This window comes from Somniosus microcephalus, chromosome 29 (assembly GCF_052327205.1).
Source record: "Somniosus microcephalus isolate GS21.2 chromosome 29, FLI_Smic_1.0, whole genome shotgun sequence".
Lineage (NCBI taxonomy): Eukaryota > Metazoa > Chordata > Chondrichthyes > Squaliformes > Somniosidae > Somniosus > Somniosus microcephalus.
In genome coordinates this window covers 42079728-42101581 of record NC_141015.1, presented here as the reverse complement: position 1 = coordinate 42101581, position 21854 = coordinate 42079728, and the positions used below count along the sequence as shown (strand labels likewise).

Genomic DNA, 21854 nt, shown 5'->3' with positions numbered 1-21854 from the left:
TGAAACAACACCTCATGACCTCCACAAGTACATACCAAGCAAAGAAACTAATCCTCTAATATAGTGCTGCCAGGCAACATCCACTCACTTTCTAATGGGCTTCGCGACATCCACTTTTATTTACACCACAGTCTAGACTGTGTGTCTTATGGGATTACACAAGGTTTTACCAATTCGGACTGATGGCCCGTAATGGAAAAAAAAAATCACAGGTTACTGTGCAGCTACAGCAGGTCTGACATGAAAGGGAACCGCACATGTACTTGAAAAGGAAACCGTTTGCAGGGCTGTGGGGAAAGAGCAGTGCGGGGGGGTGGGGAGTGGGACTAATCGGATAGCTCTCTTCCTCGAGCCGGCACAGGCTCGATGGGCCGAATGGCCTCCTCCTGTGCTGTGAACATGCACCCAGTTCCACTTCTCCATTATAAATAACAACAGGAAACGCTGGAAAAACTCAGCAGGTCAGGGCAGCGTCGGTGGAGAGAGAAACAGAGTTAACGTTTCAGGTCGATGACCTTTCATCAGAACTTTTCCATTATTGGCGGGTTAAATCACTGAGAAGTTGGTAGCAAATACTGAGAACGGTGGCCACCTGTTAATCTTCTCTGTCCGACATTAAGGGAGGATGGTGCGAGAACGAGGGGGACAGGTTAGGAGAAATGTCTTTATGCGGAGGGTTAATTAGAACATGGGCCATTCTACCGAAACAATGGTGGCTCTTCAAAAGGAGAAGATAAATATCTGAAGATTTTTTTTTTGGAGGAAGAGCAGAGGAATGGGACAGCTCGTTCAGAGAGGCGACACCGGCACGGTGGGCCGAATGGACGCTTCCTGTACTGTACAAGTTCTATCACCGGTGTGATGTATCATCGCTTTAATACTGACGACAGCATTGTCATAGAGTCATAGAGTTTTACAGCACAGAAAGAGGCCCTTCGGCCCATCGTGTCTGCGCCGCTTCCCCTTCAAATCATCAGTCTTCCCCCCCACCCCCACCCCAATAGAAAATTGCCTTCCAATGCAGTGTTCAGAGGGTTATGTTATTTTTTAGAAACATATGTGTGCGCTTTGGGAAGAAATACAGTCCCCACCGTGTCTGGCGGGCGTGTTGGTGTGAGCGCAATTTGCCCGCTGTACGAGGTGGACAGTGAAACCAAAAAGCGAAGTAACCAACGTATTTGAAAACACAGGAAATCTCACCTCGCAACTCCCTCTCCTAATTGTTAACCGTTGCATCCAGAATCTCCTCACTAAGGAAATCGCACTTTAACCAGGTGCGAACAGCTGATTGAAACTGCTCGAAGGCCCGACTTTGCCCGAAATCAGCTGAGCCTTTCAAATCGACAAGTACGGGGTAAACTTGAGCTCATCCAAAACGCTGCTGCTCGTATCCTAACTCGCACTCAGACCCGTTCACCCTTCATCCCTGTACTCGCTGACCTACATTGGCTCCTGCGGTCTGGCACCGCCTCAGTTTTAAGATTCTCATCCTTTTTTCCAAATCCTTCCATGGCCTCGTCCCTCCCTAACTCTGTAACCTCCTCCAGTCCTACAACCCTGCGAGATCTCTGCGCTCCTCCAATTCTGGCCTCTTGCGCATCCCCGATTTTAATCGCTCCACCATTGGCGGCCGTGCCTTCAGTTGCCTGGGCCCTAAGCTCTGGAATTCCCTCCCTAAACACCTCCGCCTCCTTTAAGATGCTCCTTCAAACCTACCTCTTTGATCAAGGCATTTGGTCGTCTGTCCTAATATCTCCTTATGTGACTCGGTGTCAAAATTTGTCTGATACTCGCTCCTGTGATGCGCCTTGGGACATTTTACTATGTTAAATGCGCTATATAAATGCAAGTTGTTGTTGTTGTTAGTACTTATCAAACTGCCAGAAACAGTTGCTGTGCTTAATACATTCTAATAATGCCATTGTAAGTGGCCCCTATGGTGGTGACACATTGTTAGCACCATTTGCCCAATCGAGGTGGCTGTCCAGGATAAGCGCGGGCGGGGCCAGTGCTGGGGACTGTACCCAAACCTGTGTTCAGGGAGCCGCCCATTTAACTAGGGCAGTGCGTGGCAGTGAGTTACAAGCCTGTAATGCAGGCAAATAGCACTGGTACATGTCAGAAAACCCCAGGAGCAAAGTTTCAGCATGCTTCGTATGTTGGCAGAATCCGCAGGTTGAATCACAGCCAGGCTGTGGGGGTGTGTGTGTGTATATATACTGTACATGTACACAAATGGAATAGTTTACACAGTTGTGTTTTCTTACTTGCTGTGTTGCGTGTGGTGGAGTTGTTGGGGGAAAAAAAAAAGCCACGAGAAAAATAACCTAACAAAACGGCTCCTGATTTTTGCCGGCGGCTCGAGCTTGCCGGACACTTAGCCTCCGGATAACACACAGTTTCCTGTAGCATAGCTCGGTCTGCTAAAGGGTTCTGCAAGATCTTGCCTGACAGGGGACTGTAGTGGCTTGAGTAGCACGGCGCAGGGTTCCTGGGTTCACTGTACCTTGACCATGGGATGTGCCCCAGAATAGGAACATTTAAAGGTCGGAACTCTGAACTAGCCTTGCTTTTTGCAGGTGACATCTGGTGGGACTGAAAGCATCCTCATGGCTTGCAAAGCTTACAGAGACCTTGGACTTGAAAGAGGAGTGAAATACCCCGAAATGTAAGTAACTACAAAACACAAACTAATGAGAAAATTCAAAAACCAGTCTTTCATTCTATGAAGCTGGTACGTGGTTATTTTCTTTTTAATACTAATGGATTTTCTAATATTTGATACTGCGTGCAATTACTTAGGTTTTAAATCATGAATTATTTCTTTGCCTCTTCCCCTTTGGCTTGTTAAATTCTTTTGACCCATCGGAGACTCGATGGGTAATTTCCAATCCAGTAACGGTCCCCACTCTGTGATGCCACTGAATTTCTCCCGATTTCCTTCGTTCCACCATTGGTGGCCGTGCCTTCAGCTGCCTGGGTCCTAATCTCTGGAATTCCCTCCCTAAACCTCTCCGCCTCTCTTTCCTCCTTTTAAGACGCTCCTTAAAACCTACCTCTTTGACCAAGCTTTTGGTCACCTGTCTGAATATCTCCTTATGTGGCTCGGTGTCAGTTTTGTCTGATGACGCTTCTGTGAAGCGCCTTGGGACGTCTTACTGCATTAAGGTCGCTATATAAATGCAAGTATGTCGTAAGCTGGAAAACAGACACCAAAGTTACCCATTATTTTGCACGTGTGCTGTTACCGATAGTTGGGTCTTGTGCAACATTCATTGTGCCAGGTTCACTATGGTTGACGGCTGGGGTGACTAGTCGTCTTGACCAATGGCCTTTAGTAACTCTAGTTGAGTGTTGCCTCTAGCTGTGTGAGACCCGTGCATCAGTAGCTGGTGGCACTGGGACAGTGCGGAACCGCACAAGTGCTGCGATGGTGGTTTGTGTAAAATACATCGGGTTTGTGACTTTATTGGGTCCAAAATGTTTTCAGTAAAACTCCAAGTTATTTTTGTGTCACACGTCTCATTTTATCTCCTTCCGTTTTTAATTTTTTTGAAGGTTGCAGCAAAGTGTTGCAGCTCAATAAATAGCTTCCCAAAGAGATCTCAAACTGGGCAGCATAACATACCCCTTTCTTCGCCCCACCCCCACTCCCCTCAGTCTGCCGCACTCTGCTTTGACTGAGAATGTTCGAAAGGCAAGCTCGACTTACCACGTTTAGTTACATAACAACTGCACTGCACTCTAAAATGTAACTGGTGTGAGGTGTTTGTAGCTACACATTGCCAGCTTTTGCTGCTTGTGACCAGGGAGAGCACCCTTTGTGTGTCATTCTTTTCTCTCTTGCAGTCTGGTGCCCATGCTAATAGGCTGCACTTTGGAAGGTGGAGACCCTGTTGATGTAGCACTGGACAAGTAGCGAGCCAACTCTTTGAAAAAAAGAACTTGCTTTTCTATAGCACTTTTCACGACCTTGGGATGTCCCAAAGCGCTTTACAGCCACTGAGGTACTTTTGAAGTGTGGTCACTGTTGTAATGTGGGGAAACGCAGCCGCCAATTTCCGCACCGCAAGCTCCCACAAACAGCAATGTGATAATGACCTGATAATCTGTTTTTAGTGATGTTGATTGAGGGATAAATATTGTGCCAGGACTCCCCTGGGGAGAACTCCCCTGCTCTTCTTCGAAATAGTGCCGCGGGATCTTTTACAATCCACCTGAGAGAGCAGACGGGGCCTCGGTTTAACGTTTCATCCGAAAGACGGCACCTCTGACAGTGTAGCACTCCCTCAGTACTGTACTGGCAGTGTCGGCCTAGATTTTTGTGCTCAAGTCTCTGGAGTGGACCTTGAACCCACAACCTTCTGCCCTCCGAGGCAAGGATGCAGCCCACTGAGTCATGGCTGACACAGTATTTATTTCTTTATTTCCCCCTGTGCCACTTGGTTCCGAGGGGCCTGTGTGTATATTTTTGGGGGGAGGATTTACTCTCTGCCATGTGGGAAAGGCTCAGCTGGGAGCTCAGCATGTGGCAAATTGCTTGTTTGCACTCCTTTCCTACCACACTTCTGTTTGGCACATCATGTTCCTGGTGTGAATGTGTTCTGGGATGTTTCAATGTCATAAGACACTAAATAAATACAGTGACTTGTTGCATTAAAAAAAAGTTACGATTTGCAATGCACTGCCTGAAAGGGCGGTGGAAACAGATTCGATAGCAACTTTCAAAAGAGAATTGAATAAATACTTGAAAAGGAAAAAATTTGCAGGGCTGTGGGAAATGGTGGGACTAATTGGAGAGCTCTTTCAAAGAGCCGGCACAGGCACGATGGGCCGAATGGCCTCCTCCTGTGCTGTAAGATTCTATGAAGTACCTTAGAGGCCCTGAGCAGATTAGTTCCATGCCTTTTTTTTTAATACGAGTTAACAGTCGCTGGAGTCTTGTCACAATTCAGATTTGGAAAAACTCCTTTCAACGAGCATCTGTTGCCTTTTGAGTCTCGCTGTAAATGGGCCCCATTTAGTCGACACCTGTGGGATCTAAACAAATGATCACTTTAGTGCTTGCTGTAGGCTGTGTGACAGTACAAAGGGTTTCCGGTGAGGAATATGATCTGTGTGGCCTGGAGGAGCTGGTTAAGCTAGCCATATGGAGTTGGTTTATTGAGCAGGGGCAGGGGCAATTTCAGTTGCTTACTGATCTGTCGATAATGCACTGCTGTCTGCACAATAACCCAGAATGTGGTGTCACAATATTCTGGACGTGTAAATTTTAGAATGATGTACTATGAAAATGCGTGCAACATGCACAGCCCTGCCATTTGTGTCGCGTTTGGAGTAACAACTGCTCATTACGCCTACTTTGATGTATTAAAAATAAACATTTCCGTACATTTAAGGGTGTGTGTAATCTGCATCACACTTGCCAACCATCAGTGTCATAAGTGAAGGTGGGGGCAATGACCTTGAAGAGGGTAGGCAGGCAACGACCTGAGGGGGCGGGGGGGGGGGCGCGCGGACAATGACATCGGGTGGGGTGGGGGGGCGCGGACAATGACCGTGGGGGGGGGGGGGGGGCGCGCGGACAATGACCTCGGGTGGGGGGGGGGGCGCGCGGACAATGACCTCGGGTGGGGGGGGGGGGCGCGGACAATGACCTCGGGTGGGGGGGGGCGCGCGGACAATGACCTCGGGTGCGGGGGGGGCTCGGACAATGACCTGGGTTTGGGGGGGGGGGGGGGCTCGGACAATGACCTCGGGTGGGGTGGGGGGGCGCGGACAATGACCTCGGGTGGGGGAGGGGCGCGGACAAGACCTCGGGTGGGGGGGGGCGCGGACAATGACCTGGGTTTGGGGGGGGGGGCGCGCGGACAATGACCTCGGGTGGGCGCGGACAATGACCTCGGGTGGGGGGGGGGGCGCGGACAATGACCTCGGGTGGGGGGGGGGGCGCGGACAATGACCTGGGTTTGGGGGGGGGGGCGCGCGGACAATGACCTCGGGTGGGCGCGGACAATGACCTTGGGTGGGGGGGGCGGGGCACGGCACAGACGGTGACCTCCCGGGGGGGGGGGGCGGGGCACAGACAGTGACCTCCGGGGGGCACGGAGCGGACAATGACCTCCCGGGAGGGGTGCAGTGGCAATTACCTCTGTGCATCTCTCTCTCCCGTTTGCCTTTATAATCGGGTGGCGCTGGGCTCGAGCATGTAACTTTCGTGGAACTTGCATCCTTAATCCGAGGGACATTCGCAGACCGCAGTTTGTGTGGGTCGACTGTGCCGGCTGTTCTTGGGGGTTGTGCAGGAGTGTTTACAGCACAGTCTGCAGCTGACGGAGGACGACCTCCCCCATGCCTCCTGTTTGCTGCTGAGTTAGTCTGAGGAGAGAAGATATGACTGTTGAAGGAGCTCAGTCTGAATGTGAAAGTGTTTATCAAACCTTACCGTTAGGCTGCAGGTCCCTCTATTGTTAACGGATTCTTTCATCACCCAGCTTCCCTGTAAGAGTGTACAGTTAGTAGAAATGTTTGAAGTGTGTTGATGTTTAAAAAGTCAGCTGCCTTTTTATTGAGATTTGGCTTTCGTTGAGGTTTCAAGTTCCTCCGCCCTTGTAAAGTCTCGCTGGACAAAACTGCAGCACTGTGACTTCCTGCCGCACTTCTCAACCCATGGTTTGTACTAGTGTGGCTAGCCACGAGCACGGCGAGCAGGTTGCTTTCAAGCCCATATTGTATCGCAGCTTGAATAAAAGGAAACTTCTTTCCGTTGAATTTGTGAGAACTTTGGAAAGGGGAGTTTTAAACAAACTTGCATCGATGCAGCCCCCTGATCACGTCTCCGAACTGCACCAAAGCGCTTCTCCTACAATGAATTACTTTGAAACGCTATGCTCCCGAGGCAGACCTGGCAGCTGTTTTGCTGTCTGAGCACGACAGGGACTTGAGTGGATAACTAGGCTGATGCTTCAGTGCGGTAGTGAGGGAGCGCTGCACTGTTTGGTTTGCTGCCTTTCAGATGAGACCGCGGTCCCGTCTGCCTCTTCAGTTGGGCGTCGAAGATCCCATGGCAGAATTCAAAGAACAGCACTTATTGCCTGGTCTTTTTTTTCCTCATTTGCTGTTTGCGGGATGTTGCGGTGCACAAATTAGCTGCCACGTTCGCCTACCTAATAATAATGAAGCGCTTTGGGACTTCCTGAAGCCCCGGAAGGCATTATAAAAATAGCAGTGTCAGCCGTAGCTCATGCAGGCTTGCATCTGAGTCGGAAGGTCGTGGGTTGGAGCCCCACTCCAGAGAAGTGAAATGTGAAACATCCCACGGCGGCATTTGGAGCAGAGCTGGGGCGTTCTCCCCGGTGTCCTGGGCCCAATGTTTATCCCTCAACCAACTTCACTGAAAAACAGATGATCTGGCTGTTATCTCATTGCTGTTTGTGGGAGCTTGCTGTGTGCAAACTGGCTGCCGCGATTCCGACATTACGACATTGACTGTAGTTCATCGGCTGTGAAGCGTTTTGGGATGTCCTGAGGTTGCTGCTGAAATGCAAGCTCTGGCTTTCTTTATATAAATGGATCTGTCTTTTGGTGGTGACGGTCGAGAAAATTGCATTGTTCTGGATTCGGGCTCCATTCCAGGAGTTCCTCAAGGTCTTGGGAACACACGGCAGATTCACCGATCCTGCTTTTAGCCTGGCACCTGTTGGGAATCAGTCAGGTGGAGAAGCCGACGCACAAGGCTGGTCACTGTCCCGAAACTAGACAAGCTCCGTGATGTAATAAAACTCACTACACACTTGGTTTGAATATAAAGCAAGGCTTTAATCAACTTGTTTCAGAACACGGAGGTCTAGTTGTACTTCACTAGTTCCTGTCTTACAAAATGTCCCTGTGCAAGCTGGGCCCACGCCCGAGTATTTATACTCCTTGGACGGCGCCACCAGCTGGCCGTCCAGTGTTATTTAACGAGTCTTCTTTATGATGTTGAGATTTATAACACACCGTAACGTCACGTTCTGACACAGTGAGTGCAGGTTACAGGGCTGTTACATTTGCTAATGTGACTGCTCCCTGGGTTTGCAACGCATCAGTGTTTTATTAAAAGATCTTGCGTAGAGGGCACGCTTGCTGTCCGCAAACCTTACTTCATCTTGTCACGATTTCTGGTCACTTTTCCCATTGTAAACTGCGGAGGCAACATTTGCCATTCAATATTTTTATGTCAATTCAAAAAATTGTTTTTTTTTACTGTTTTCACCTCCCCGACCCCCCCCCCCCCCCCCCCCAAAAAAAAAATGTCTCGATCCAAAATGTCTAAAATATTTTGTGATTTAAATTTATTCCAAAGCACACATTGTGTGTACATATAAAGAAATATTAAAAGGCTCCGTACTTTCCTGCAGTATCAATTGGCTGGTTTTCTCTGGGGGAATCCAAAACTAGGGGCCATAAATATAAGATAATCACTAATAAATCCATTAAAGAATTCAGGAGAAACTTCTTTACCCAGAGAGTGGTGAGAATGTGGAACTCGCTGCCACAGGGAGTGGTTGAGGCCAGTAGTATAGATGTGTTAAAGCAGAAGCTAGATAAGCACATGAGGGAGAAAAGAAGAGGATATGGTGATGGGGTGAGATGAGGAGGGTGGGAGGAGGCTCTCGAGTCAGTTCAAAGAAGGTTCACTCAGTTAATCCCGGGGATGAGGGAATGGACATATGAGGAGAGGTTGAGTAGATTGGGACTCTACTCATTGGAGTTCAGAAGAATGAGAGGCGATCTTATTGAAACACATAAGATTGTGAAGGGGTTGGATCGGGTGGATGCGGGGAGGATGTTCCCGATGATGGGTGAAAGTAGAACTAGGGGGCATAGTCTTAGAATAAGGGGCTGCTCTTTCAAAACTGAGATGAGGAGGAACTACTTCACTCAGAGGGTGGTAGGTCCATGGAATATGCTGCCCCAAAAAGCTGTAGAAGCTACATTACATAAATTTAAAACAGAAATAGACAGTTTCCTAGAAGTAAAGGGAATTAAGGGTTACGGGGAGCGGGCAGGAATTTGGACATGAGTCTAGGTCTGGATCGGTCATGGCCCTGTGGGTAGCGGAGCGGACCCAGGGGCCATGTAGCCTGATCCTGCTCCTAGTTCGTGTGTCTAATTCTGTTAGATTCAGGAGATGGTTCTGTGATAGTGGATTGGCGATTAGGATCAGATCAGCCATGATCTTATTGAATGGCGGAGCAGGCTCGAGGGGCCGATTGGCCTACTCCTGCTCCTATTTCTTATGTTCTTATGTGTGGAGCATAAACACCGGCAGGGACCAGTTGGGCCGAATGGCCTGTTTCTGTGCTGTGATTTCTATGTACAGGAAACTCCTTTAAATGGCACCTAAATATCTGGAATTCTCTATTAACCGGCAAAATTCATACTCCGAAAACAACACCTCAATAACCGGCAATGTTGCCGAGTCCAAGTCTCCCGTGGTGGCCGAGTCAGTCAATGGGGGTAGTTCTCCAAACTGCCACTACTCGGCTTCTTGGCGCTGTCGGAAGTCCGAACACCTCTAACAGGAGTCTGACTCTCCCGTGCTACCGGTAGTCTCTTTAACACAACATTCTGTAGGTGAGTACCCAATTATACTGCACATTTCTTGATTTTTTAATTTTTGTTTGTTAAAAATAGCCTCGGTAGATAACCCTCTCTGTCATCCGGAATTTTTAATCAACCGGCAACACGCAGGCCCCGTCGGTGCTGGATTAAAAAAAAAGTTTCCTGTAATACAAACCTCTCGCAATGTAGTTGCAGACTGCGGTCACTAAGTGGCTCCATGGAGCAAGTTTCTGCCGTCTCGCCAGGACCATCTTGCATAAATGAAAATTAATCAGCTGATGGTGGACAAGGCCACAGGGAATGTACTTGTATTTGTTGTGTGGTTTCTGTTTCGATAGTAAAACATTGCTCTGTTTTCTGCCCCTTGGTCGTCTTGCTGCAGCTGATACATGGAGGGGCTCGAGTCCAACATGTCGGGCGGTCCGCTCCTGCGCGGTTGAGGTTGTTGACTCCTCCGCTTGACTGACACTATTTGCAATGAATGTGCATCCAGCGGGTTGGTGCCTGCACTCGGTGCAGCTCCCGTGTGATGAGCTTTGTATGTCCTAGCCCATGGGTGTTGGCGCCGTTGCATGAACTGCGCCGCTCAGCTCATTGTACATAATCTAAAACAATCCGGACCAGCGTTGACTCCGGTATCTTTGTTTTTGTCCAGCGTTGCTCCCGTCAGCATTCATGCTGCTTTCGACAAGGCCGCTCACTACTTTGGGATGAGTATAGTACACGTACCGTTGGACAAGAGAACAATGCAGGTGGACGTGAAGGTAGGTGCATGATAAGATTGCCTTTTCGTGAACTTGCACTTAAATGCTACTTTTTACTGAGATGCTGCTAACTTCCTGTTCAGTACTGGATTTGCTGCTATGATCCTTTCAACAGCCTTCAGTCTCAGACTCATGGCCGCATTGCTTATGAAAATGGTGGATAAGACCATAGAACATAATAATTAGGAGCACGAGTCGGCCATTCGGCCCCTCGAGCCTGCTCCGCCATTCAGTAAGATCATGGCTGATCATTGAACTCGTCTCCACTTTCCTGTCCGATCCCCATATCCCTTGGTTCCCCTAGAGTCCAAAAATCTATCGATCTCAGCCTTGAATATACTCAACGACTGAGCCTCCACAGCCCTCTGGGGTAGAGAATTCCAAAGATTCACCACCCTCTGAGTGAAGAAATTTCTCCTCATCTCAGTCCTGAATGGTCGATCCCTTATTCTGAGACTGTGACCCCTGGTTCTAGACTCCCCAGCCAGGGGAAACAGCCTCTCAGCGTCTACCCTGTCAATCTCCCTCAGAATCTTTTATGTTTCAAGGATTTGGGTACAAAGTGCGGAAAATCGGCATTGAATGCAATGACTATCTTGCTTGTCCCCCCGCCCTCCCCACCCCCAACACACACGCTGCGTCTTAAGGCTTGTATGTATTTCATGACGACTGCTTATATCTCATCATTGCTCAGTGGAATTAGTTTGAGCCTTCTGGCCGTTACATGTGGTGCAAGGGTCCGGTGCCGGGGAGTCCGACATCGTCCAGGATTTGCACTTCTGATCACTAACCAGTAACCCCTGTGGAACTGCACGCGCACATAAGTTGAGTAGGGGAAAGGCTCGGGCGCTGCTGCGATGCATTTCGCGTCAAATAGCCTGATGCCACGCTCTGTTGAGGCTCGTGTGTCAATACTTGCCCTTTTAAGCCCGGTGCCCGAGGGTGCCCAGTGTTGTGGAGTCGCGTCCCAGCAATGAGTCGGCACCTCGGATGGGAAGGGAGCGAACAGTCACTGCCAAAACACAAACCAGTGAGTCAGAAATAGGAGCGGGGGGGGCGGTGCAAAGTTTGGGCATTTCTTATTGTAATGGAAAAAAAAGACATTATCTGCAGGATGAGGGTAATATCTGGGATCGCTAACCCGAAGCAGCCTGACCTCCCGGAAGTGAGGGCGGGAGCCCGGGGGTCAGTCGGTATTTACACGGGTTCCCCATTGAGAAAACCTGGAAAAATCTTTTGGCTCCTGACTTAAGAAAACTACTAGGCACTTGGTCTAAGCGTTAAACAAAGCTTTAATCAACTATTTTACAACATGGAGGTCTAGTTGTGTCCTTCACTAGTTCCTGTTAAGAATGTCCTGCGCAAGCTGGGCCCGTGCCCGAGTATTTATACTTTCCCTGGACAGCGCCACCAGCAGGCCACTCAGTATTATTTCATAAGTCTTTCTTTCATGAATGACTGATTCCTGTCAGCTCCTATATCACAGCACAGGAGGCCATTCGGCCCATCGTGTCTGTACGATTGGGTAACTGCTCGATCGGCATTTGGAAAATAAAACTCCTTTTCTCTTTTGAAAACATCTCCCCAAACTGCTCTCTGACTATAAACTCTTCACTTAAATATCTGCATGCCCAAACCCAGGGCCAGATGATCGCTTACTCACTGACGCACCAACCAGTGCAGGCTATCTGGCCCTGACTGACCAATATTGGGCTGATTTTATGTAGGTCCCAATGTTCCTGCTAATTTTTTTTTATTGGGTGCGCGGCCCCTTTAAAAGGCTGCGTGGCCCATTCAAATTCCCGCGCATGCGCAGTTATTCCATTGAAAAGCCGGTGACCGGCCTGCGCGGGACCTCCAGACCGCTGTGCGGCCGTGCAGCTTAACTTGAACATTGGTAGGTCCTATTTTGACTGCCTGATCAAAGCCTAAAAAAAAATAACGCTCGCACTGGTCGAATAATATGCTTTTAAAATATAAAGGGATAGCATTTAAAATTACATCTGGCCCTAAGCTCTGGAATTCCCTGCCTGAACTTCTCCGCCTCGCTATCTCTCTCTCCTCTAAGATGCTCCTTAAAACCTAGCTCTTTGACCAAGCCTTTGGTCACCTGCCCTAATTTCTCCTCATGTAGCTCGGTGTCAAATTTTTTTGTCTTCTAATACTCCTGTGCGGCGCCTTGGGACATTTTACTACGTTAAAGGCGCTATATAAATACAAGTTGTTGTTTAAATGACTTTGTTGATGCAATGTTTGATTCGGGTGTTCTCCTTTAAATCCAGTGCTTTCTTACACTGTGAGGAACCTGCCAATGTGGGTGTGTATAAATCATGGCCATTCCCAGGGAGGTGAAGCAGTAATGTTGGTGAAAATAAATCTTTCATGGAATATGAATAAGGGCAAATATGACCACACATAACATGCAGTCTGGCTGAGAGCTTCACTTGAATGCAAATAGCGCTTCTCCTTGAATATTTTGCATCTTGTGTCGACATACTAAAATGTAATTTCATCTATTGATGTGCCGTGTACAAATGGGACACACCATGTTTCCAAACCGTGGCTGTGGCTAGCAGGAGTTCCGTGAGGTCAGTTCTCGGTCTGTCTGGTCCCGCCAGGTCTGGCTGCACCACATCAAGTGCTCTCGGTCTTCTCTGTACAAAACCGCCCACGACTTTTTCCAAAAGAGCAACTCCCGCATTCAAACATCTCCTTAAAAGCCCCTCTCTGCCACCGCCAGTAACAACTGCAAGGAGCTCCTGGACTTATTCTTCATTAAGATTGAGTCTATCCATTCCCCCGCCAGTTTCTCTTACCTACCAAGCCAAGCTCTCCTCCCCGCCACCCCCCCCCCCCCCCCCGCCAAAACCAGATTTTCCCCTGCCCTAGCTCTGATCTCGCATCTTTATCTAGTTTCTTTCCTTATGCCCTCTCTGTACTTGTCTTGTCCATGTGACCCACCTCCTGCTCCCTGAATCCCATTCCCCCTAACTGCTGACCGCCCAACCTCCCTTCCTGGCCCCCATGCTAGCTGACAGAGGTAAATGGTTTCCTCTTCTCAGGAAATGTTCCCCTCCCTTTCAAAACCACCGTTATCAGCTCCCTCCTCAAAAAAACTCATCCTTGACCCGATGTCCTTGCAAACTACTGCCCCCATCTCCAAACTCACTTTTCTTCTCCAAGGTCCTTGAATGTGTTGTTGCCTCCCAAATGCATGCCCATCTCAGCTTAGGGTCAAATAAGACATTGAGGTCTCTGGAATTCCCTCCCGAAACCTCTCCGCCTCTCTCTCTCTCTCTCCCCTATGTGGCTCAGTGTCATGACCACGCTCCTTGTGATCTACCACTTGTATTTATATAGCGCCATTAACATAGTGAAGGTTCCAAGGGGCTTCATAGGAGCGATTATCAAACAAAATTTGACATCAAGCCCCATTAGGAGATATTAGGGCAGGTTGGTCAAGGAGGTAGGTTTTAAGGAGCGTTTTAAAGGAGGCGGGTAGAGAGGCGGAGCGGTTTAGGGAGGGAATTCCTGAGTTTAGGGCCCAGGCAGCTGAAGGCACAGCCGCCAATGGAGTGATTAAAATCGGGGGCTGCTGAAGAGGCCAGAATTGGAGGAGTGCAGAGATCTTGGAGGGTTGTCTGAGGAGGTTACAGAGATGGGGAGGGGGGCGAGGAGGCCATGGAGGGATTTGAAAACAAGGATGAGAATTTTAAAATGGAGGTGTTGCCGGACCGGGAGCCAAGGTAGGCCAGCGAGCACAGGGCAACGGGACTCGATGCGAGTTAGGGCACGGGGCAGCGGAGTTTTGGATGAGCTCAAGTTTACGGAGGGTCGAAGCTGGGAGGCCGGCCAAGAGATTGTTGGAATAGCCGAGTCTGGAGGACAAAGACATGGATGAGAATTTCAGCAGCAGATGAGCTGAGACACCTTGGCAAATTCACCTTGTGAAGCACCTTGGGACGTTTTTACCACGACACAGCCGCTATATAAATGCAAGTAGTTGTTTTAAGGAGTCCAGCCTGCGCTTGCTAACAGGGCTTTGCAATTTGAAAGACAAAGACTTGCATTTATATAGCGCCTTTCACGACCATTGGACGTCCCAAAGCGCTTTACAGCCAAGTGTACTCACTGTTGTAATGTAGGAAACGCGGCAGCCAATCTGCGCACAGCAAGCTCCCACAAACAGCAAAGTGATAATGACCAGATAATCTGTTTTAGTGATGTTGGTTGAGGGATAAATATTGGTCAAGACACCAGGGAGAACTCCCCTGCTCTTCTTCGAAATAGTGCCATGGGATCTTTTACATCCACCTGAGAGAGCAGACGGGGCCTCGGTTTAACGTCTCATCTGAAAGACGGCACCTCCGACAGGGCAGCACTCCCTCAGCACTGGCACTGGGAGTGTCAGCCTAGATTTTTGTGCTCGAGTCTCTGGAGTGGGACTTGAACCCACGACCTTCTGACTCCGAGGCGAGAGTGCTGCCCACTGAGCCACGGCTGACACTTGTTTTTGTTGTTTTGGAAGTCGCTGGAAAATTGAGACTTGAAGACCCCTGCAGCTAACTTGACTCTGCTTCTGTTTCCAGGCCATGAAACGAGCCATCACGAGGAACACGGTCATGCTCGCCTGCTCGGTGCCACAGTTTCCCCACGGTGTCATGGACCCGGTCAATGAGCTTGCCAAGGTGCTTTCCTGGCCTGTGTATTAACAATGCTGCGATGGAGTGATTCCGGCGGGAATTAACTGGCTTTATTTGAAGAAGTTCAGAGCCTTTAGGTGGAGACGGAAGATGGGAAACTCTCTCGTGTTGCTTTTGTTTTTTCCTGTCCGTCCTTTTTACAGTTTCAATAAGAATACAGTAGTTAAAAGAGAAACACTTAGGGCAGGGCACTCCTGTTTTTTGTAATTGTTTAAAAGATGTGTCTCTGTCAGGAAGCCTTTTAATATGATTCATTACAGATTATAATGGTTAACTTTGCCTTTGTTTTTGCATGTAATTTTCTTTTTCACTTCAAAGAGTGATCACCAGTGAGGAGGAATCAGATTTGAGGAGTTACTAATTCCCACAGTGTGTGGGCAATTGGCATTCTAGCTGCTCTTGTATAGCTAAGGCTGGGAGGACTCGAGTTTATATAAAAAGAAATGACCCGCCCAGGCAACTTCGCGGCACAGTCACCTTGTTGCTGCTCAAGATCGGCACGTCGGGAGCTGGGAACTTGGCCAAATGATCGTTCATGGTGTGGGAAGCTGAGATATGTGAATTCGGAGTGGGGGGTGGGGGGGGGGGGGGAGGAGGGGGCAGGGGGAGATGCGGAGGCTGGGGGAATGGAGATGGCAGGTGGCGAAATAATGGGAGAAGGCCGGGGGTTGGGGGGGGGGGTGGGGGTGGTGGGCGGGATAGGCTCATTACAGCTGAGCTTCATCCAGTGCCCACTCTTGCTCAATTCCGATGGGAATCATTTGGCTCGTTGTCGCACACTGGAACCCTGAGGGTGCAGAAGAGATTTACTAGGATTGTACCAGGGATGAGTTAGGTGGAGAGACTGAAGAAGTTGGAGTTGTCCTTGGAGCCGAGAAGGTTAAGAAGAGATTTAATAGAGGTGTTCAGAATCATGAGGGGATTTGTAGAGAGAAACTGTTTCCACATGGCAGGAGGGTCGATAACCAGAAGAGACAGATTTAAGGTCATTGGCAAAAGAACCAGAGACGACATGAGATCTTGCTTTTCTGCAGCGAGTTGTTGCGATCTGGAACGCGCTGCCTGAAAGGGCGGTGGAAGCAGATTCAATAGAAACTTTCAGTAGTGAATTGGAGATGCACTTCAAAAGGAAAAAATTACAGGGCTATGGGGAATGGGACTAATTGGAGCGCTCTTTCCAAGAGCTGGCACAGGCACGATGGGCCGAATGGCCTCCTTCTGTGCTGTGCGATTCTCTCTGCATTCAAGTAAGGTGCTGATTTTTTAAATTTTGCTTCAAAAAATGTTTTGGAATTCCCTTAATCGTTTACAGTTAACTAATCATTTCTCCTTTCCCTCTCCTCAGCTGGCCTGGGATTATGAAATCCCCTTGCACGTCGACGCCTGTCTGGGGGGATTTCTTATTGTCTTTATGGAGAAAGCTGGTTACTCGCTGCCGCCCTTCGACTTTCGTGTCAAGGGAGTGACGAGCATCTCTGCCGACACGCACAAGGTAGGAAGGCGGGGATGGTGAGAGCGGTTCATGATGCGTGAATGAGGCTCGGTGCCGGATGGGATACAGGCAGCGGAGTTTTTGGGTGAACTGAGGTTTACGAAGGGTTGGAGGAGGGTGGGAGGCCGGCCAGGTGATGAGGAGGCAGTCTTTTGCGATGAAAAGGATATCGGCTAGGAAGCATCAGCTCGGGGTTGAATAGGTTGCGAACATGGTCTGGTTTTAGCATGAGCCAAGTGGCCAGGGAGGGGAATGGAAGTGGTGGCAAGGGTAGGGAGTTTGTGGCAGGGGGTGGGGTTTGAAGACGAAAGCCTCGATCTTCCCAGCGTTCAACTGGAGGACATTGTGACGACGTTCCTGCTAAGCTTTGCGGCCATGCCGCTAGTCCCGCACAACCCGGGACCGGCTTTTACAATGTGAAATTTCGCGCACGTGTGAAGCTTTGAATGGGCCACACAGCCCGTTAAAGGGACAGCGCACCCAAATTTAAAATTAGGGGGAACGTTGCATTGGAACTTGTATTCTGTGAGCGCAGGGTATACAACACCACAGCACTTCAAAGCAATTCATCGCACGAGAGTATTTTTGCGTATGATAAGAGATGCGGTAGGGTACAAGCTCAATGCAAATTGTGCCGTACCCATACACAAAAGCTCCTTATACACGGGAGAGCTTTAAATGAGCGTTCCCCTTGCTGAACTGTTAGTGGGATTGAGCGAGCATAAAGTTTCAATTTTCCAGTTGCTGCCTTACTCGAAGTTTTGTAACGATGATTTCTCCCCCCCCCCCCCCCACTGCTGTTTTCCTCCTCCCAGTACGGATACGCCCCCAAGGGGTCGTCCGTTGTACTGTACAGCGACAAGAAGTACCGTCACTACCAGTTCTTTGTCGCCCCCGACTGGCAGGGAGGGATCTACGCCTCGCCCACCATCGCCGGATCGCGACCCGGAGGGATCATCGCTGCCTGCTGGGCAACCATGATGTACATGGGCGAGGACGGTTACGTTAAAGCCACCAAGAAGATCATCGAAACTGCACGACACATTGACACACAGTACGTATACGTTATACGGAGCCCCTCGAGGCTGAGTGTGCGGAGGGATTAAAAGAAAGACTTGCATTTCTTTAGCAGCTTTCTCGGGACGTCCCAAAGCGCTTTACAGTCAAGGAAGTACTTTTGAAATGTAGTCACTGTTATAATGTAGGAAACTAGGTTCGTGTTCCCTGGAACCTAGAAAGTTAAGGGGCGGTTTGATTGAGGTTTTTAGGAATTTGATGGGGTTGATGGAGAGAAACATTTTCCGCTGGTGGGGGAGTTTAGGACACGGGGGCATGACCTTAAAATCAGAGCCAGGCCATTCAGCAACATGCCAAGGCTTCTTCGACAGCACCTCCCAAACCCACAATCTCTACTGCCTAAAAGAACAAGGGCAGCAGACGCATGGGAACACCACTACCTCCAAGTTGCCCCACCTTCCCAAGGGCAATTAGGGATGGGCAATAAATGCTGGCCTTGCCAGCGACACCCACATCCCATGAAGGAATTTAAAAAAAAAAAAGAGAAATTAGAAAACACTTTTTCACACTTCTGGTAGAAGTCTGGTGGCACTGTCCCACAAAAGCAATAGGTGTTAGCTCGATTAATAATTTTAAATCTGAGATTTGCGCACAAGGTCCCACCAGATAATCTGTTTGTGATGTTGATTGAGGGATAAACATTGGCCACGATACCGGGGTGAACTCTCCTGTTCCTCTTCAAAATAGGGCCATAGGATCTTTTACATCCACCTGAGAGGGCAGATGGGGTCTCGGTTTAACGTCTCCTCCGAAAGACGGCATCTCCGACAGTGCGGCACTCCCTCAGTACTACAGTGGGAGTGTCAGCCTAGATTTTTGTGCTCAAGTCTCTGGTGTGAGACTTGAACCCACAACCTTCTGACTCAGATGAGAGAATGCTACCCACTGATCTTCGATAGGTATGTAAAAAGGAAAAGATTAGCGAAAGTAAATGTGGGTCCCTTACAGGCTGAGACAGGAGGAAGTATAATGGGTAATAAGGAAATGACAGAAAATTAAACAAAAATACTTTGTCTGTCTTCACGGAAGAAGATGCAAAAAACCTCCCGGAAATAGTGGAGAACCAAGGGTCTCGCGAGAATGAGAAACTGAAAGAAATTAGTATTAGTAAAAAAAAAAAATATTACTGGAGAAATTAATGGGACTGAAAGCCGATAAATATCCTGGATCTGATGGCCTACATCCTATGGTTTTGAAAGAGGTGGCTATAGAGATAGTGGATGCATTGGTTGTCATTTTCCAAAATTCCATAGATTCTAGAACAGTTCCCGCGGATTGGAAGGTAGCAAATGTAACCCCACTATTTAAGAAACGAGGGAGAGAGAAAACAGGGAACTACAGACCAGTTGGCCTGACATCAGTAGTAGGGAAAATGCTGGAATCTATTATTAAGGATGTGGTAACCAGGCACATAGAAAATAATAATAGGATTGGGCAGAATCAACACGGATTTATGAAAGGGAAATTGTGTTTGACAAATCTGTTGGAGTTTTTGAGGTTGTAACTAGCAGAATAGATAAGGGGGAGCCAGTGGATGTGTTGTATTTGGATTTTCAGAAGGCATTCGATAAGGTGCCACACAAGAGGTTATTGCACAAAATTAGTGCTCATGGGATTGGGGGTAATATACTAGCATGGATTGAGGATTGGTTAATGGACAGAAAACAGAGAGTAGGAATAAACGGGTCATTTTCGGGTTGGCAGGCTGTAACTAGTGTGGTATCGCAAGGATCAGTGCTTGGGTCTCAGCTATTCACAATCTATATCAATGATTTGGATGAGGGGACCAAATGTAATATATCCAAGTTTGCTGATGATACAAAGCTGGGTGGGAATGTAAGTTGTGAGGAGGATGCAAGGAGGCTTCAAGGGGATATAGACAGGCTAAGTGAGTGGGCAAGAATATGGCAAATGGAATATAATGTGGAGAAATGTGAAGTTATCCACTCTGGTAGGAAAAATAGAAAAGCAGAGTATTTTTTAAATGGTGAGAGATTGGGAAATGTTGGTGTTCAGCGGGACCTGGGTGTCCTTGTACACGAATCACTGAACGTTAACATGCAGGTACAGCAAGCAATTAGGAAAGCAAATGGTATGTTGGCCTTTATTACAAGAGGGTTTGAGTATAAGAGTAAAGATGTCTTATTGCAATTATATAGGGCCCTGGTGAGACCACACCTGGAGTATTGTGTACAGTTTTGGTCTCCTTACCTAAGGAAGGATATACTTGCCATAGAGGGAGTGCAACGAAGGTTCACCAGACTGGTTCCTGAGATGGGGGGATTGTCCTATGAGGAGAGATTGAGTAGACTAGGCCTATATTCTCAAGTTTAGAAGAATGAGAGGTGATCTCATTGAAACATACAAAATTCTTACAGGGCTCGACAGGGTAGATGCAGGGAGGATGTTTCCCCTGGCTGGAGAGTCTAGAACCAGGGGTCACAGTCTCAGAATAAGGGGTAGGACATTTAGGACTGAGATGAGAAATTTCTTCACTCAGAGGGTGGTGAATCTTTGGAATTCTCTACCCCAGAGGGCTGTGGAGGCTCAGTCGTTGAGTATATTCAAGACAGAGATCGATAGATTTTTGAATATTCAGGGAATCAAAGGGATATGGGGATAGTGCAGGAAGGTGGAGATGAGGTAGAAGATCAGCCATGATCTTATTGAATGGCGGAGCAGGCTCGAGGGGCCAAATGGCCGACTCCTGCTCCTATTTCTTATGTTGTGAGCCACAGTTGTTCGGGGGCAAAGTGAAAGTGTGTAAACACCAACAAAGATAATTATTTTTCCCTGCTCCAGCAATTCCCTTGTCTGCTGTGATGTGTGCATGAAGAAAGCCTGCCTAAGAGTTTTTAAAACTGTATTCGGCACCCACCAAGAAATAACCCCCCCCCACCGCTCTCCAGCACAGATTACTGAACAAATTGGGTAATTCTAGGCTGGCGAGCTCTTCGGGTTTAAAATGGATTATTTATTTATTTTGACAGAGTACTGGTGGGGGAAAAGTACTGCGATTGGAAGAATATGTGTCCAGACCTGCCTGCAGTGTGGTTGGGACTGTGGCTTCAGTGAGAGATTTTGCAATACTTGCAAGAACAGATGAATTCAGTCAGCTTCAAATTACGCAACCCACATCAGTTGCCCAGACTGGTGACTAAATGGCAAGCTCCTGGGCAAAGCGCTAATTAAGCAGTTTGGATGATCACACGTCTCCTATTCAGCGTGCACTTACCTCATTGGGCCATTACAAAGGGGTTTCTCTGTCTCCGTCGTATTGTGCGTTTTAATTTTTTTTCTGCCCTTTTTACTTCAGTTTTTCAGTTCTGGGCCCCGCTCCTCAGGAAGGATATACTGGCCTTGGAGGGGGTGCAGTGCAGATTCACCAGAATGATCCCGGGGCTATAAGGGTTAAATTATGAGGACAGCTTGCACAGAGTTGGCTTTTATTCCCTTGAGTACAGAAGGTTGCGGGGTGATCTGATCGCGCTGTTTAAAATGTTAGAAGGATTTGATGGGGTAAATACGCAGAAGCTATTTCCTCTGGTGGGCGCAATCCAGAACTAGGGGATATAATGTTAAAATTAGAGCCAGGTTATTCAGGAGTGAAATCGGGAAGCACTTCTTCTCACACAGGGTAGTGGAAATCTGTAATCCTTTCCCCCAAAAGGCTGGGGGACAATTGGAGCTTTCAAGACTCGATAGAATTTCATTAGGTAAAGCTATCGAAGGAGTATGGAGCTAAGGAGGTTAACTGTTGATTAGCCATGATCTAATTGAAGGGCGGACCAGGCCTGAGTGGCTGAATGGCCTCCTCCTGTTCCTATGTAACTGTGCCTGATCCTGCGCTCGTCAAACGCCACACTGCCAGCACACTGAGAAATGATCTGGAGCGGGAAGCCTGGCTGACTGTATTCACCCCCCTCCCTATCTCTGTAACCTCCTCCAGCCCTACAACCCGCCGAGATCTCTGCGCTCCTCCAATTCTGGCCTCTCGCGCATCCCCTGCTTCCATCGCTCCACCATTGGCGGCCGTGCCTTCAGCTGCCTGGGCCCTAAGCTCTGGAATTCCCTCCCTAAACCTCTCCGCCTCGCTACCTCTCTCCTCCTTTAAGACGCTCTTTAAAACCTCCCTCTTTGACCAAGTTTTTGGTCGCCTGCCCTAATATCTCCTGATGTGGCGCGGTGTCAAATTTTGTTTGATAATCGCTC

At 48.5% G+C, this 21854-nt stretch overlaps 1 protein-coding gene across 3 annotated transcripts in view; it reads left to right on the top strand.

Moving 5' to 3' along the window:
* sgpl1 (sphingosine-1-phosphate lyase 1) overlaps nucleotides 1-21854 on the top strand; it is a 77827-nt gene that overhangs the window by 42177 nt on the left and 13796 nt on the right. For all 3 annotated transcript variants that reach the window (XM_085970685.1, XM_085970686.1, XM_085970684.1), the window contains 5 exons: nucleotides 2580-2668; nucleotides 10262-10370; nucleotides 14960-15058; nucleotides 16419-16565; nucleotides 17381-17619. In XM_085970685.1, the coding sequence (XP_085826811.1) occupies nucleotides 2580-2668; nucleotides 10262-10370; nucleotides 14960-15058; nucleotides 16419-16565; nucleotides 17381-17619 (683 nt within the window). The remainder of the gene's footprint in view (nucleotides 1-2579; nucleotides 2669-10261; nucleotides 10371-14959; nucleotides 15059-16418; nucleotides 16566-17380; nucleotides 17620-21854) is intronic.